The following is a 12,393-nucleotide window of genomic DNA, read 5'->3' as shown; positions in this document are numbered from 1 at the left end:
AAACGTGTTTGTCTTGATTGAAGATTTAATAGTCAGAAAAGGCCAAACAAGGTCACAGCAGCAGCTTTGGAGAGCTTGAGAGTAAGACTTCATGCTTTTCATGTTTATACTATCATTTAAGCATCTTTGGGGCTGTTGCTGCTGCTATTCTGGCTTTTGTTCTCTAGTGGTGACTTTTTTTTGTACTAATGACATTGCCATGCCACTGGCAGTTAACCAGGTATTGTTCTGCTTTCCTGAATGTCTGGTTATTGGATGCCTTCATCTGCTTACCTAATTGTCTGGTTATTGGATGCCTTCATCTGCTTACTACTTGTTGGTTATGAGGTGTTACAAAAAAGTGATTTTTAGAAGCCCTTCAAAGGTTTAGCTTGAAAACACTCTTTAATGGTTTCATAGGCGGAAGAGCTGCTCTTTTGGGAAGCATATATCTGAAAGATTCTTCATAGCATCTAATGACCACTGGATGTTGATACTTCTCCAAAAACATTGCGTTTGGCTAGGGCAAGGAGTTGGGGGAAGGGGAAGCATGGAATGTAGTTTAAATGTGGTATAAGGCTTGAGTAAAAGGGTCTGTGCGGTGTTGGGGTAGCAGATGGCTTTGCTGTTACTGCCTGGGTCACTGAGCACAAAACCACTGTTCAGGAAGTACAGCAGTGTTTCCTCCAGGGTAGTCTAGGAAAGATGAAAAGGTTCGTGATTGGCTTTAAAACTTTGGGTAAGGATGTGGTCTAGAGTTGGCCAAGGTGTTTGTCCCTTTAGTTTGCTGTAAAAATAATGGATCTCTTCTAACATAAGAAATGCAGTACTTTTAGTACTTTTAGTACTGCACTTTATACTTCTAGTGTTTTTATATATATATGTGTGTGTGTGTAAAACTCAGACCTGTTGCACGTGGTGGTTTCTTTCTCATCTGAGCAGGTTTGTTTAAATAGAAGTAAGCATTTGGTCTGGCTTTAAGCCCACCCACTCAGTGAAGAAATTAGTTTTAAATTAAAAATAAAAGGAAAAGCAACAAACTTATGTAGATGAAGAGGAGAAATTGTAAAGAACTAAGTTGAATGCTTGAAGCAAGTCTTACTGCTTTGGTCAATTCAGTATTTTCCAGACATAGACTGTATTCTAAATTACTGAGGCCAGGCCTGCAAGTTAAGCTATTTCAGATTACACAGACATATAAATTGTCTTTGATTTGCTCCATTGTCTCCGTGGGGCATTTTGCATCTGAAAAAAGGGGGGTGGGTTGCTTTTTTTTCCTTTGTGTGTCTGTGTATAAATAAGCTGCTTGAGGGTTCTTTTTAAAGAACTTAGTGAAACTTAACAGACTTGGTAAAACAGAGGTGTTTCGTGGATTTACAAAGTAATATAGGAACCGGGGAAAGACTTACAGAATCACAGAATGGTTTGGGTTGGAAAGGACCTTAAGATCATCCAGTTCCAAACCCCCTGCCATGGGCAGGGACACCTCACACTAAACCATGTCACCCAAGGCTCTGTCCAACCTGGCCTTGAACACCACCAGGGATGGAGCATTCACAACTTCCCTGGGCAACCCATTCCAGTGCCTCACCACCCTTACAGTAAAGAATTTCTTCCTTATATCCAATCTAAACTTCCCCTGTTTAAGTTTTAACCTATCACCCCCTGTCCTGTCACTACAGTCCCTAATGAATAGTCCATCCCCAGCATCCCTATAGCCCCTCTTCAGACACTGGAAGCTGCTCTGAGGTCTCCACGCAGCTTCTCTTCTCCAGGCTGAACAGCCCCAATGTTCTCAGCCTGTCTCCATACAGGAGGTGCTCCAGCCCCTGAGCATCCTCGTGGCCTCCTCTGGACTTGCTCCAACAGTTCCATGTCCTTCTGATGCTGAGGACACCAGAACTTCTGGTGGGACTCTTGCAGGTACATGAAAGGGAGAAATTTGCAAACCCTAAACCCCTCTGAAGTGTTTAACCATCATTTAGTAGTTAGCAAATGAGAATACAGGATCAGAGCTCTGTAGCTCCTGGCAGATGGGAAGAGTAAGAAGTTCTCTCAATCCCTTGATACCCTGAGGTTCTTTTGTCAATAGGGATGGATGAGTAGATCCAAGTTGTTGCCACTGAAGCTTCTTAAAACTTCATTAGTGATTTGTGTGGGTTACTTTAGATTAGATTTAGCTTGACACCTTGGGGTGAATGTCTCAACTTACCCATGCAGTCTGAAGCTTCGTGAAGGAGGAAAACGTAATAATACATGCCAGATGACCTCGCAGTGATATTGCCCATGTGGTTATTTGCAGTCTCTGATTGGCAGCGGGTTGCTTTTGAAGTGCGTCTTGGAGCAGTGTTTTCAGGTTGTTTCAAAGTTGCTCTGAAAACCCAGCTAGCTCAGAGTAACTGGTTTTGCTTAAACTGTGCTACTGCTCTGAACCAAAGAGCATAGTTAAATAGTGAGAGTATGCATAGCAAGAGGATGACTGGAAGAAAGGGGAAGATTTTAGTCCAAAGCCCTAGAAAGATATTTCTGCTCTCTTTTAAGGAAATACAGCTTTGAATTCCCAGATGTTTGCAGTGGTCAAGCTGCCATTTTAGGCTAATGAATAAAAGTATTATTTGAAGCACAAAATCTGAGCTAGATAACTAAAAATTGTTCAAAGCTTAAGAATATTAACACCATAGGGTGCAGGGGATGGCACATCATTTTTAGGAGTTCCACATGTTTAGTGACTACAGTAAATTGCTGTTGCTGCAATCCAAGGTGGTGATGAGAATTATATTTCAAGGTTACAAGTAATGTATATGTTGGCATTGCTGAGCTCTTGGTAGGCACATGGCTGAATAGCTCCATGTCATTTATTGCTTTGCTTTAACTCATTTGTGTATTTAGGTTCAGAGAACCCAGAAATGGCTGACTGACGTGGAGATTTCTTTGCTTTACCTCAGAACCTTCCAATCTTGTCTGATGTGAATGTGTCTGTCAGCTTTGAACTGCCTTGCCAATGTACTTAAAGCTGGATAACTTTTTAAAGTGGAATGTAGTGCTGGCTAACCACAACTAATATTTCACTTGGCTTTTGTAATCCGGGCAGCCACAGGTACACTGCAGTCAGTACCCAGTGTATTTCTTGATTAAGTCTTAGTTACACCGCAGTCATAGTTCTGACTGTTGTGTAGATATACTGTTAGATGACAATGGTCTTTGGTTTGTATAGAACTTAAGGTCTTCATATAGTAACCATGCAAACACTATTTTAAGCATTTATTGGGTTAGACCAAAATCTGGGTATTGTACAGAAGAGGTGTGCAGGAGCAAGTCTTTCTGCTTATGTCATCACTCTTATAAAGCGCAAGGACTGAATGAGTGCCTTTAACAGACAGCTGGCAAATAAGGGGTTTTCCAGAGTAAAGCAACCAGGTTAAGAATATGTACAGGATAAACTTAAGGGAATTGTTCTCTGTCTACAACCAAAAGATTTACATTCAAACATTCCAAATTAAATATTTCTTTAAACTCGGGTCTGTTTATTGGCCCCAAACTGTCATTGTATTTAAACCGGTAGAAATGGTGCAATACAGTCACCAAGGCAGAAGCTGAATTATGTTATATTAGGTACAAAAGTTGAGTTATTTAAGTCCTGTATGTGGGCTGCTGTTGACATATACAGTAGAAAGAATGAAAACCATTAAATTTTCATCGAGAAAAAGCATAGTCTGGCTTCAGTTGTGTGCTTGTTTGGATGTCAGAAGGGGTAAATACAGAACACTAATAACAATTGGTATCATCTCCTTATGAATACTATATATGTAGGTGAGGCTGTTTTGGGAATCCGGTAAATACTGCTCAGCTTTAGTTTGTTTTGCTTGTTGGCAGCAGGAAGATTCAGCTGAAATTTTAAAGGAAAAGTGTGCACCCCTGCATTATGTGCTGATATTTGCTGTGTAAGAGGCCATGCAGACAGTGCTGCTATAGATTTGGTGAAGGCTGAACGACATTTTTCCACTGTGTGTTTGGAAATTGAAGATGCTAAGTAAGTCTGAAAGGAAGCAGGCATTGTTCATGCCTGCTTTCATCCCTTCATGATAGAAGGTTTTAAGATAAAAGCACATTCTCTGCCTTCATCCAGAACTTGTCTTTCTCATGGAGATGTTACATGCGTTTCTGCCACAGAGCAGGCAGACTGGGAGGACGGGGGTTTGAGCTTGTTTGTATTTTCAGGCTGTGTTTGGTCTGTTTCCAGAACAAATGCCAACGATGAACCCGCTTGTGTGAAGGAAGAGCACTGATGATAACTTTGTTTCTGGATGTGTGTGTGGTGAATATTAAACTGGGTGAAGGCAGAGAGATGAAACTCATTCATCACAAACTTCTAGCACGACTTGAAATGCTTTATTCTGGCCAAAACTACTTTTGGTGAGAAGTGTGTGGGAGATAAAGTCATGAATGAGTAAAGGTGATCAGGTAAGTCAGATGGTGAATGTCAGCGTGTCCAGAAATGTTACAAGATCTCAGATTCCCGAAACTCACTTGAATACTTTTACAGGCAGATCACGCTGTGGTTATCAGTGTTACTTCATTTGGTAATGTTATGTTTCTGGCTCCCTGTAGTTGCTAAGGGCAGGGCATGGGGAAGAGGACAGAGGGGGGGCAAGAAAAGCTGAAGAGTTCTCTTAATGCTTCCAGTCACCGACTCCCAGATATGCTCTCATTCATAACAACAGACTTAACTAACAATTTCCCAAAACAAATGTGATTCACAGATGTGTGGTAGCAACTAGGACAAAATAGAGCTCTTTGAATCAGTCAGTCTGTGCATTTCCAGTATGTTTTCTTGTTTATTGCTTATAGCTGTTTCTCTCTTCAATGCAGAGGGGAAAGCAAAGGATTGAGTTTTGATTTCAACTTCATTGGAGCAACTAATTTCTCATATCAGTAATCTCCCTCTTGTTATTCCTAAAGAGCCACTTGAAAGGGGCCCATTTAAAAAATAATCAGTCCGAGTGACCCCATTGTTCTTTTCAGAATGTGCTGCCGACAGTGCAGGAATAATGGATGCTCTGCAGGGGAACCGGAAGATTTCCTGTTAAAGCACTGAAGTGAAACCTCTTCCTGCAGCTGTCACGGGAGAGGACCATTTGTATGAGAGTATGGTATCTTAAATTTATCATCTGATTTAATCTGTTCCTGTAGCTGTTACGAGCATTGCTAAACACAGGTTTTGAGCCTCTGACCAGGTTAAGTGATACCATGCTCAAATACAAATGGATATAATTGAGAAAAACTCAATGAAGTGTCTTTTTGTGTACGAAGGTGTTAATATTGCCCATTTGTCTTCCAGTTGTGGTGGTGTGCTTTCAGTGTGAATGCATCCTTGTTGAGACCCTCTGGGAGGGGGAGAGAATGTTGCTTTTTTGTTCTTGTATCTGTGGTGAAAGGTAAAGCCAGGTTGAGCAAAGGGTTGGTGTTAACAGCTTTGTTGCAAGGTTTCTCTTAAGCTTATTCCCAGGAGGTCTAGAATGCATAATCTGTGTTTTGACAGTTTAGAGACAGATGCTTGAGTCCTGCTATGAGGTTCTAGAAACACTGTCATGCTTTGGTGAAGCAAGAATGTTATTTACTAGAAACGGCAGAAAATAAGATGGCAAAATTCTGAGTGTAACTTTAACAGCAAAATAAGATTATCTGGACATGTTCCTAGAGATTAAAGAGAACCTTTTTAATAGGATTTTCCAGAAAACTTGCCTTTCTGGTTCTCTGTGAAACACTGAACATGGTATGTTCTGTTGCTGCACATGCATATTGAATTGCATCCACACCTTCTGCTTGCAGACCAATGCATTTGTGTCTTCTTGCTGCTGGCTTTCTGCTTTTCCCGTGTAATCTGGGTGTTCTTGTGTGGTCTGTTCTTCAGCTGCTGCTTATGCCTTGTAACTACTACATGTATAAAGCCTTTTGCTTGGCTGACATGAAAGTTAGTTGGTGAATGAGCCAAAGTGGATGGACTTGAGGGGTTGGCAAGTTGGGTCAGGCAACAATACGAATGTTTAATCAGCCACCGGTATATAATATGGTACAAGGAATAGTTCCTACTTGGCATGACTGTGCAAGGTGCAAAGATAGGCAGCTGCTCTGTGAAGAGGGTTTGGGATTTAGTATTTGCTGAATTTGTTAGGTTAAACTAATGTTTAAGGAGGAGAAAATGAGGTATTCTGGCTTATTTGGAATGACTTGAACTGACCATTTGTTTCTTTTGTTTTTCACAGACTTCTTGAAGCCAGCTGTAGTGAAGAGCAAGAGTTGTGTTCCTGCCAGCCAGACCCAGTCTCCAGTGCTGGTCCCCCTGATGGCACTTTGTCCAAGCCTGTGAAACCTGCCAAGCTGGACGCCACAGCTTTGCACGACTGCACTTTGGCCGCCACTGTGCCTCCTTCGGAGCTGTCGAGTGATGCGGTCCCAGCCTGTGACACAGGCATTCACGAAGAGCACTATGTAAGTGAAGCAGTGGAAGATGATCTGCCAGACTGCAGAGAGTACAGAGATGCCTGCACCATTACTGGTAAGCAGTCAAGTCTTTTATCTTGGGTCTTACCTGTTCTTAAGCTGTTGGTGAGGTGTCTGGTTCATGGACATGCTGCTGCTGGTCTGCGTGTGTTCTTCTTGTTTAAGAAGTGATTTCACAAGCACCTGGGTTTTCAGTGGAAGCACTTTGTGAGGGTTAAGGCTCTTGTAAATAGGCCAGACCAATGACAGCTGTGAAATGAGGATACGAGACTGATGTGCTTGGGAAGCTGAACCATTTGAAGTTTGAAAGTCAGGGATGATGGGAAGGAAATACCACAGCTTAAAATTATGGAACGGTTGTCCTAATATTCAACATAATTTAGATTTTTATCTTGATGTGAGAATTGCTTTGTGGGAGAAGAAGATGGGAGAAATAGTGTCTAAAAACATATTTTGACTGTACACAACCATTGCATATTTTCACATGAGTTTTGGAATGATAAAAGTTAATGTATGAGGAACAGCTTCTTCTGCATGTTTGTATGAAAGGTTAAATGGTGAAAAGTCAAATGTCATTTTTTCATGGATTCATACACATAAATAGAGTATATGTTTTATGGTATTTTAAATAGAATTAGATTCTTAGTGGTATTGTCAGCTGACCCAGTTTTTTTGTGTTTGAATAATGACTATAACTCAGTTTGGTCGTGGGTATGTCCATGAAATGACAGGCAGTTTCCTTTCCAAATGCATGTTTTGTTGGCTGAGCTGTAAGGTTTCTTTTAGCTTAAAGTGACTTGGTCAGTCTGACGTCTTTTGGGAATGTTTGGGGAGTCAACTGAGTTTTCAGGAGGAGAGAAATGAGAGAGCTGAGAAAAACAGAGGTAAGACTGGGGCCATTCTAACTGGCTGCCAGATCCACTTAACCCTGAGTTACTTGCAGTCATTTCTAGAATTGTCTGTAGGTCAGAGAACCACTTTATGGTGACTGTCAACAGATATTTTTGTAGTACGCCTTAACTTAGCTCAGCCCAGCTGCTGTGTAGTTGCTAAGGGTTGAGATCCTGAAAAAAAACAGAAAGAAGGGGAGAGATGCTCTGCAAGTCCATTGTGATTCCCTTGAGGCAGCAAGCAGCAGGATTAACACTGAAGTCCCTTTCAGTTAGGTATGCTTCTACATAAAATAATTGTTTTATGAACAGAAACTTACTCCTTCTCCCTTGTATTCAGGGGATTAGAGCTCTTTAACTGGTTAGTTTATAAACAGGTCACTCTCTTGATTGTCAGGTAGGTATTTGCTTGGTGGGGAGACTAGAAACTCTACATAGATGCATTCCTGGCAGCATAAGTCTGTTTTCCAGGCCCCTTGGAGAAGGATCTTTCTTGCAAGTTGTTCTATGGGTTCTGCCCTGTCTCCCCTCCTCTATTAAGAGGAAAACATTAACTTCATGTTTTTCTGTTTCTAAATACAAGGCCAGACATCCAGCTTCTTTCATGAGTGAAGATGCTTTCTTGATTCTGGTTCCTTGAAAGGCAAGATAAGCTCTTCCTTTCTGATTTTTTAGAAGTAGCTTCTGTTAGATGGAAGTCAGTGAATGTCTTCCTATTTCACACTTTTACAAGCCTGATGTAGTTTCTGCATGTTCTTCTCTTTGGTTGTCAGCCACGTGTGGTTTACTGATTGAGCCTATAATGCATTTTGATGGATCAGCAGTTCTGCAGCAAGAGATTTCTACTGTTCAAGACCTGGAGACTGGATAAGACCTTGCAGTAGAAATAGTGGTGGGTGTTTTGGTTGGTTAGTTCTGTAATTTTTGGTTTTTTTTCCATTATAAATTGATTTTTATGAGTTTCAGGTCTTTTGCTGTGCTTTCTGAAGGTGTCAAAGGGCATAGAATGGGAGTTAGGATTTGGTCTCATACTTAATCTGTATAATCTCTGTCAGTAGTACATGCTAGTGTGCAGCCTATACCCTTGAAACAAGCAAAAAAGAAATACTTCTGGAGGGATAAGGATTTTTAGAGGCTTTAACATGAAGATTTTCTGTAGGTCTGACCTACAGGTTAGCATTATTTACACTTTTAAACTGTTTAGTGGGAAATAAATGCTCATATACCATATACCGTAATTCTTCTGATGCCAAGGCTTGACTCATCCTAGAGCAGGCATGTTCGAATTCAGCAATGGGGATAACCTAGTTTCTTTGAAGGCTGACAACTAGAGCCTCTTGTACAGGTCATCTGCAAAAATTCCTGCAAATAAAGGCTTAAATGCTGTGAAGAAAAACCTAGGAAACTGAGCAACGGTGCTGTTTTGTGGGGATGCTTTCTGACACACAACCACCCACTGGTAATGGGAGTTGACTGAAGCCTAAGAACGAGCTATGATTTATGAAGGGACTCTTCATCAGGGACTGCAGCAATAGCACAAGGTGGTGATGGGCTTAAACTGAAACAGGGGGAGTTTTTTATATATATATGTGTGTGTATATATATGTGTATATATATGTGTATATATATACACATATATGTGTGTATATATATATGTGTATATATGTGTGTGTGTATATATATGTGTATATATATGTGTATATATATATACATATATATGTGTATATATATATATATATATATATATATAAAAAAAAAGGAAGAAATTCTTCCCTGTGAGGGTGCTGTGGTGCTGGCACAGGGTGCCCAGGGAAGCTGTGGTTGCCCCATCCCTGGCAGTGTTCAAGGCCAGGCTGGATGGGACTTGGAGCAACCTGCTCTAGTGTGAGGTGTCCCTGACCGTGGCAGGGCGTTGGAAGTGGGTGATCTTTAAGGTCTCTTCCAACCCAAACCAGTCTGGGATTCGATGTGGCACATTTTGCTATTGAACTTTCCAAGAAGGCCACCAATGCTCAAAGAATTTTCAATTCTTGATGCTGGTTTCCCTCTCCCTCCCTTCCATCCCTGGCCCGCTGCCGTTGCTGGCAGTAGAGAGGCACTTTGGCACTGTCAGCAGCACGATCTTTTCTGTCTGGAATCTAAGAGCAGCAGTAACGTAGTTGAAGGTGCACTGCACATTCTGATTGTGCTAAGCATGTTTTCATGGATATAGTGTTGGCTTAAACATTTCCTGTCCCCAAACCACCTCAGAATGTGCTTGTGCAGATTTCTGTGGGAGTGCAACGAGGTATTTTAAGCAACTGATCTGAATAGAATCTCTGTTTCACTTTAGTGGCAAAGGGGAGATGAGGGTAACTTTCTAAGCTAGGTCACACCTCAGATCTGTTCTACTGTGTGGTTTAAAGGCAGTTATATTGGCATAACCCAGGTAATGAGCGCTGCAGGGGTGCACCTTTGTGACAAAAAACAATGAGGTGAAGAATTTCCTTAAGCCAGTGTTACCTCTGAGTACAGACACAGCACCGTAAAAGACAACTTCTTTCTCAGTCAATCTGATGGTAAATTGACATGAAACACATAGTTGCTATAACTGAAGTGTTGCACAAGGAGAAGCTCTGAATTTCTGCTAAATTGAGCATACAAGGGCTAATGAATAGGAAGACTGATCCATTTAAAAAGTTGGTTGTGAATGTTTTGAGAGTTGTTACATGGAAAATAAGTGCTACCAGTGGATCACGTATTTTCTGAACAGTAGTAGAACTACACCTGAAAAAGGATTCAGTAGCTGCTGTAGTAGGTTTTGTTGTTGTTGTTTTTTTCTTCATTTTGGTTTTTGTTAGCAAGATTTAAGAGAGAAGTTCAGTGTAGTCTGACTTAAAAAAGCTATCTCTTGTGGAGCTCCTACAGGTAGGTGGGCAGAAGGACCGTTGAGGCTGGTAGGCAGTGGGACAGCACTGTATGCCATGGAAGTGGCACTCTTCTGCTACATGTGTGCAGCACCTATCTTCTCCTGGTTGTTTTTTCCTTTGAGCTTTTCTTTTTCTTGCTGCTACCATTCCCTGGAGCATAAAGGCACAAATACGGATGTGGCACCATCTAGTGTTCGTTTTGCTAAGAAGGGAATCAAGGAGTGTGTGTCCTAGGATTCCAGTGCAGACTCAGATGATTCCAGTCAGGTGTTGATGGAAGTGGCAACTGAAGTTGGGGGCTTCCTTGTCTAACACTCGCATCCTGTTTTTGGTAAAGCAGGACATGATAAAGCAGAGTATCACTAAGCTGGTGAAGTCCCAGTTTAGTGAGTTATAAAAGCTTCTTAGTCCGGTTGCCTTTCTTGTCCATCAGCTGCAGTCAGACAAATCCTGTCCTCCTGGGAATGCAGTGTACAGTGGGATGGAAGTCTGAAATACCACTGGAGTACAGCTTTACTCTCGTGACAGATGTCTGGCTGCCAGAGTGCTTTTGTGCTTGGGGGTTTTCTCCTTTTTTGTTTCTCTTTAATATGCATAACAGTCTCATTAGCCATCTTCATTAACTTCCAGTCTTCTTTCTCATGTCAGAAGACTGGCTATTTGCAGTGATTTTGGCATGATACACTTTGTAGTTCAAGAGCTAACTGCTTAGTATGCCATGCAGGCTTCCTTCATCCTTCTCTGAAAAAGCAGGAAATGAATGGGCTGTGTTTTAAATTGCCCAGCCTCTTCATTGGTTTGTGTGATTCGTTTGTTCCTTATCATGATTATTCTTTTGGAATGCATGTAGGGATGTGCTCTCTGGCTGTAGGGGTGTGCTGTAGGGGTGTGCTCTCTGGCTGTTCTGGGCAATTTCCTGAGGGTTCTTGGTAAATTCTTTATGGTGATAACCTGTTCTGGGTCCTGGGTGTTAATAACACAGTTCAGTATTTTTAGTCTGGAGAAGGCTCAGGGGGGACCTGATCGCTCCGTACAACTGCCTGAGAGGAGGATGGAGTGAGGTGGGGTCGGTCTCTGCTCCCAAGGAACAAGGGACAGGACAAGAGGAAACGGCCTCAAGCTGCACCAGGGCAGGTTTAGATGGAGCTGAGGAACAATTCCTTCCCCAGAGGGTGCTCAGGCATTGGAACAGGCTGCCCAGGGCAGGGCTGCAGTCACCGTCCCTGCAAGTGTTCACACACTGTGGAGACGAGGCCTCAGTGCCATGGGTTAGTGGTGGCCTTGGCAGTGCTGGGGAACGGTGGGACTGGGTGAGCTTAAAGGTCTCTTCCAACCAAGTTGATTCTATGATTCTATTTTGCTCTCAGCTGGGAGATGTCTCTGAGAAGAATTGATATTGTTTGAACTTTTAAGTAGCGTAACTTCTACCTTACTGCACTGACTGCAATGATGGGTAGTCATAACATCTCAAGTCTCACACAATCTCCTGGCAACAAAGCCATTTGGGTGCAGAAAGTTTCCTCTGGATTTTCATCCTGCCTCTATCCTTATTCAGGCTTTAATTATGTTCTCATATAGAATCATAGAATCCCAGAATCTGGGATTGAATCTGGTTTGGGTTGGAAGGGACCTTAAAGCTTATCCAGTTCCAACGCCCTGCCATGGGCAGGGACACCTTCCACTAGAGCAGTTTGCTCCAAGCCCCTGTGTCCAACCTGGCCTTGAACACTGCCAGCGATGAGGCAGCCACAGCTTCTCTGGGCACCCTGTGCCAGCGCCTCAGCACCCTCACAGGGAAGAGCTTCTGCCTAAGAGCTCATCTCAGTCTCCTCTCTGCAGTTTAAAGCTGTTCCCCCTTGTCCTGTCACTACACACCCTTATAAAAAGGGAAACAGAAAAGTATGAAACAGAGCTTCTCTTCTCTTATACCAGATATTTCCACTCCTTATGGCACAGTCAGCCAGTGTGGATGACTGACTGATCCTGTGGATAAACAGTGCAATTCTGAACATCTTTTTTTGTAATCACTGTGTTTTAAAAGGCATGCCTAGGGCCTACAGAATCTCCAGTCCCCGCTGCTGCCCCGGACCGGTAGGTGGCTTTGTTTGAAAGGC

General features: G+C 42.2%; 1 protein-coding gene across 1 annotated transcript in view; it reads left to right on the top strand.

Annotated features, from left to right (window-relative positions):
* Positions 1 to 12,393, top strand: part of TRAK1 (trafficking kinesin protein 1) — a gene marked incomplete at both ends in the record, with an annotated part of 107,369 nt that overhangs the window by 15,729 nt on the left and 79,247 nt on the right. The window contains one exon of the mRNA XM_080610232.1: positions 6,243 to 6,535. Within this exon, the coding sequence (XP_080466358.1) occupies positions 6,243 to 6,535 (293 nt within the window). The remainder of the gene's footprint in view (positions 1 to 6,242; positions 6,536 to 12,393) is intronic.

The sequence above is a fragment of the Psittacula echo genome, assembly GCF_963264785.1.
Source record: "Psittacula echo genome assembly, chromosome: 2".
NCBI lineage: Eukaryota > Metazoa > Chordata > Aves > Psittaciformes > Psittacidae > Psittacula > Psittacula echo.
Note: the sequence above shows the minus strand (reverse complement) of the source record. Positions and strands in the feature narration are given on the sequence as shown.